This window comes from Octodon degus, unplaced genomic scaffold, assembly GCF_000260255.1.
Source record: "Octodon degus isolate 3935 unplaced genomic scaffold, OctDeg1.0 scaffold00003, whole genome shotgun sequence".
In the NCBI taxonomy this organism is placed as follows: domain Eukaryota; kingdom Metazoa; phylum Chordata; class Mammalia; order Rodentia; family Octodontidae; genus Octodon; species Octodon degus.
This window is the reverse complement of record NW_004524579.1, coordinates 24,165,491-24,171,169: the sequence shown is the minus strand read 5'-3', so window position 1 is coordinate 24,171,169 and position 5,679 is coordinate 24,165,491. Positions and strand designations below refer to the sequence as shown.

General features: G+C 52.4%; 1 protein-coding gene across 1 annotated transcript in view; it reads left to right on the top strand.

Moving 5' to 3' along the window:
* Positions 1-2,074: 2,074 nt before the first annotated feature.
* The window catches only part of Skor2 (SKI family transcriptional corepressor 2), a 40,802-nt gene continuing 37,197 nt past the window's right edge, over positions 2,075-5,679 (top strand). The window contains exon 1 of the mRNA XM_004623630.1: positions 2,075-4,684. Within this exon, the coding sequence (XP_004623687.1) occupies positions 2,075-4,684 (2,610 nt within the window). The remainder of the gene's footprint in view (positions 4,685-5,679) is intronic.

The window sequence follows — 5,679 nt, the reverse complement described above, 5'->3', positions numbered from 1 at the left end:
GGGGGTCACATTGGCTGGTGAGCTGAATAGAAAAGTTCACCAGCTTTCGTTCTCAGTTCAACTAACTTTTAATTGTCTCTTTATCCTTTCATCCCTTGAAAGATCCCGGGACTTGAACCTTCTCATTCTCATCTCTGCCCTTATGGGAGTTTGTGGGAGGGCTTGGGGTGAAGGTGGAGGACACCTGGAGGAGACTCTGTTGCTGGGTTCAGGAGACAACGAAAGTTGCTGGTCCCCACCACGGAGCTAGCTCCTTGCCCACATCAGCCCTTTGCTTGCATTTCTGGGGCGGGAGAGTTAGAGTTATCACAAGGGCTTATTGAGATAATGTGAGTCTTACTTGGGAGGGAACTAAAAACTAAAGGGCCCTTTAGTGAAGCTAGTTTGGTTGTGTTAGGCTTAGGTATCACTATGCCTTGAAATGCTTTTTAACACCCTTGTTCCCCAGAACTGTTGTCTCTGATCCATCGAAAGTGAAAAACCAGTCTCTTTCCTCACTCATTTGATGTAATAGGTTTGTGTGGCCTTCCAGGAAGCTACCAAGTGTCATGAGAACTGAGGATCCCCAGGGTTGCGGATCAGAGGTCATGTTAGCGATGTCACAGGGGCCCAGAGAAGGATGACAGGCATGAAAATTTGGGTGAAGGGGTAGGATATTTTATTCTTTGAAATCACTGTCATAACAAAATCCGGTGTATTTTGTCAGGATTGGCTATGTCATGGGCACTAGTGATTTTCCAGGGCAAAGTGCTTTGGCCTAATTGCTGGACACATCACTGTGGGAAAGTCACTTTTCCTAGAAAATGTGTCAGTTAGCTTATTTTAACTTGCCAGTATTGCCTTACAGGGTTCTTCTTCTATATATCTCAATTTCAGGGATGTTCTCTGGCATCCAACGGATTACCTTTGGCCCAAGATGAAATTACGAATTTTATGGTAGACTCAACCATGAGCTTCTGATTTTAACGCTTATACATCTACTCTAGGGATTATCATAACTGTAAAGTACCTTTCCACTGATAAAGATACAGAGACATAGATAAGGAGCTAAATGTCACAGAGCTTGATTTATATGAAATTGAATTTTCATTTTAAAATCCACCAATAAAGATTGCCAAGAATTATTCCTTTGCACTATTTCTTGGTTTAACACTTGCATGCATTTACATGCTCCTTGTCATGGAGCAGATAGAACAGTTTTTAAATGTTTCTGGGTCTTCACCTTCATCTGCTTAAGTTACCTATCTGGAACCAGAACTACTCCATTCAACAAATGGGTTTTTGAAGAACTGAAATTGAAACATTTTGTTTAGATACAATTATGTATATGACTTTATACATTTCTCCCCTTAAAAAAAGAAACTTTCTAATCACCATAACAAAATATCTAATAGCAAACAAAAATGGGAGAGAAGGGATTTCGTTTTGCTTTAATGAGCTGTGTTTAACCAATAGTGTATTTCCCCAAGGAAACCACAGATACCACAAAAATCATTTTTAAAAGGTTTGGGTTTTTTTTTTTTAACCAAAATCAATTCATTTCCAAGCAAATGTGAGTGCTTTACTCTCTATTTAAATTTGGGCTTTAATGGTCAAGCACCAGTTTTCCATAACTTTATAATCTGTACTAGTTACAACTGTCATTACTACCTCATTTCTAATGACTACCTCCTTTTATTCCAGCTTCCATAAATCCAGGATGAGGTCCTGAGCTCTTAGGAAATGGCTAGTTTTTAAATATATACATTTATATATATGTAATATATTAACGTATATAGTTCATTTACTTGGATGGTTAGAAAAACTACCTTGCAGTACCTCCAAGTAACTGCACTTTCTAAAGGGAGACCTTGAAAGGAATTAAGAAATGACTTTATTGCAACTGAAACCTGGTCACTTGCCCAGTGATAATCATCTCATAACCAAAGCAAGAAAGTTATTGTAACTTTTCAATTAGTGACCAGCCCCATCCCTCTATTTTGGATTGAAAAGGCTCATTTCAATGCTGTCACCTTTTCTTTCAGTCTTCAAGTCCAACCCGGAGGGCTCATCCCGGAGTTCTTCGGTGGAGGAGATGGCTTCCAGCCCATTGCCAGGGCCCAACGACATCTTGCTGGCGTCGCCGTCGAGTGCCTTCCAGCCCGACGCGCTGAGCCAGCCTCGGTCAAGTCACGCCAACCTCAAACCCAACCAGGTGGGCCAGGTGATCCTCTACGGCATTCCCATCGTGTCCTTGGTGATCGACGGGCAAGAGCGCCTGTGCCTGGCACAAATCTCTAATACTCTCCTCAAGAACTTCAGCTACAACGAGATCCACAACCGCCGCGTGGCGCTGGGCATCACGTGCGTGCAGTGCACGCCGGTGCAGTTAGAAATTTTGCGTCGGGCAGGTGCCATGCCCATCTCCTCACGCCGCTGCGGCATGATCACCAAGAGAGAGGCCGAGCGTCTGTGCAAATCGTTCCTGGGAGAAAACAGGCCACCCAAACTGCCCGACAACTTCGCCTTCGACGTGTCCCACGAGTGCGCCTGGGGCTGCCGCGGCAGCTTCATTCCCGCACGCTACAATAGCTCTCGAGCTAAGTGCATCAAATGCAGTTACTGCAACATGTATTTTTCACCCAATAAGTTTATTTTCCACTCCCACCGCACGCCTGACGCCAAGTATACGCAGCCAGACGCAGCCAACTTCAACTCCTGGCGCCGTCACCTCAAGCTCACTGACAAAAGCCCACAGGACGAGCTGGTCTTCGCCTGGGAGGACGTGAAGGCCATGTTCAACGGCGGTAGCCGCAAGCGCGCGCTGCCCCAGCCCGGCGCACACCCCGCCTGCCACCCTCTCAGCTCCGTCAAGGCTGCCGCAGTGGCAGCTGCAGCCGCGGTGGCCGGGGGCGGAGGCCTGCTGGGCCCGCACCTGCTGGGTGCACCGCCCCCACCGCCCCCGCCGCCCCCCCTGGCCGAGCTGGCGGGCGCTCCGCACCCCCACCACAAGCGGCCGCGCTTCGACGACGAAGAAGACTCCCTGCAGGAAGCAGCCGTCGTGGCCGCCGCCAGCCTCTCGGCCGCCGCCGCCAGCCTCTCGGTGGCTGCGGCCTCTGGCGGCGCCGGGGCGGGCGGGGGCGGCGCTGGGGGCGGTTGTATGACCGGCGTAGGTGTTGGCGTTGGCGCCGGCGCAGGGGCCGTAGGGGCAGCTGGCACCAAAGGCCCGCGCAGCTACCCGGTCATCCCGGTGCCCAGCAAGGGCTCCTTCGGGGGTGTACTGCAGAAGTTCCCGGGCTGCGGCGGGCTCTTCCCGCACCCTTACACCTTCCCGGCAGCTGCAGCCGCTTTTGGCTTGTGCCACAAAAAGGAAGATTCGGGAGCTGCGGCGGAGGCCCTGGGGGCAGCGGGCGCAGGCAGCGCAGGTGCAGCCCCCAAGGCCGGTTTGTCCGGGCTCTTCTGGCCCACCGGCCGCAAAGACGCCTTCTATCCGCCCTTCTGCATGTTCTGGCCTCCGCGGACCCCTGGTGGGCTTCCTGTGCCTACCTACCTACAGCCCCCACCGCAGCCCCCTTCGGCTCTAGGCTGTGCGCTCGGGGACAGCCCGGCCCTGCTGCGCCAGGCCTTCCTGGACCTAGCTGAGCCCAGCGGCGCGGGGGCCAGCACCGAGGCTGCTCCCCCACCGGGTCAGCCACCTCCAGGAGTAGCCAACGGCCCAGGAACCGGCCCGCCACCTCCTGCGGGGAGCGCCGGCGCCCGCGACACTCTCTTCGAGTCGCCCCCGGGCGGCAGCGGGGGAGACTGCAGCGCGGGCTCCACGCCGCCGGCAGACCCGAGCACCACCGCGGGATCAGGGGCTGGATCGGCTGCAGCGGGTCCGGCGGGCGCCCGGGTGCCTGCGCCCCACCACCCGCACCTTCTGGAAGGGCGCAAAGCGGGTGGCGGCAGCTATCATCATTCGAGCGCCTTTAGACCGGTAGGCGGCAAGGACGACGCCGAAAGCCTGGCCAAGTTGCATGGGGCTTCGGCAGGCGCACCACACTCGGCCCAAGCCCATCACCACCACCATCATCACCACCACCCCCACCACCACCACCATCACTCCACGCAGCCACCGTCGCCGCTGCTGCTGCTGCCCCCGCAGCCCGAGGAGCCAGGCTCGGAGCGCCACCACCCAGCACCGCCGCCACCGCCGCCGCCGCCCCCGCTGGCCCCGCAACCACACCACCGAGGCCTTCTGTCCCCCGGGGGCACAAGTTGCAGCTACCCCAGCGAGGACAGCTCTGAGGACGAAGACGACGAAGAAGAAGAGCAGGAAGTGGACGTGGAGGGCCACAAACCCCCAGAGGGCGAGGAAGAGGAGGAAGGGCGAGACCCCGAGGAAGATGAGGAGGAAGACGAGGAGACGGGAGTCTTACTGGGGGATCCCTTAGTCGGCGGCGGCCGGTTCCTGCAGGGCAGAGGCCTGTCAGAGAAAGGAAGCAACCGGGACCGCGCGCCCGCCACCGCTGGTGCTTTCCCGCTCACCCTGAACAACTCCAGACTGCTACAAGAAGATGGAAAAATGGGGGACCCCGGCAGCTCGGACCTGCCCCCGCCCCCGCCCCCGCCTCTTGCCCCCCAGAAAGCGAACAGCATCGGCGGCAGCAGCCCTGGCAGCCCAGTCCACCATCCATCACTGGAGGAGCAGCCCTCCTACAAAGATGTAAATATCCCCTTTAGGCTCCTTCAAGCTAATTATTATTATTTAAATGCACCTTTAGGCAGAATCAGTAACAAATGCGCAGGAAAGATGAATCACCAGATTTCCCCATAGAAATGAAATATTCAATGTGTTTAGGAGGGCTTCTTTCCTGCCGTGGTCCTCCATAAAAATGTGGTTTCTGGTCTCTCTAATAAAGACTTTCAAGGCTTTGAGGCCTCCTTTCCCTCTTAAGTTGGCTGCTTGTAGAACTTAGAAAAGATCCTTAATCGAAGTAGTCCTTCCTCTGAAGCAACAATCCCCACTGCCCCAACTCAAGTTCACCAAGAAAAGCACAGAGACCACAACTGAGCAATTGGGACAATCCTATCTTATTTCCTCTGTGCGTTCAGAGCCTCCTCCAGCCATCTCACACACACCCACACAAAGTGAAAAGTACATTGACTTTAAAAATTGCATTCTATTTTGTTTTGACAAAGTCATGATCAGCCAGGATAGACACATCTTATGATATGTGTCCTTTTTACCAGAGAGAGACAGAGAGAGAGAGAGAGAGAGAGAGAGAGAGAGAGAGAGAGAGAGAGAACAGAACAGACTACAGCAAGACTCCCTAATTCAAAAACCAATCTCCATCCACTGGAAAGTGCTATATGGAACCCCTAAAAGACCAAAGTCAATTGACTGACATTCATTGTTCACCGAGGTGTGCATAGGAAACATATTCAAGGACTTTAGAGAAAAGTAAATCTTTCCCAAGACAGTGTAAATTTGACAAATAACATGGTGTGTTTATTTACAGGGGCTATTATACACATATATTTAATTAATCTATAGTATATCTTAAAAGATAATGCAAGTACATGTAGGCATGGGCACATATTTATGTACGAAACTATTTAGAGAAGATAATGATCAAAAAATGACGTCTCCTGAGGCCCCATGGAGTCACTTTTATTGATGCTTCTTCCTGCTGACTGTTGACATTAGCATATGGTTTG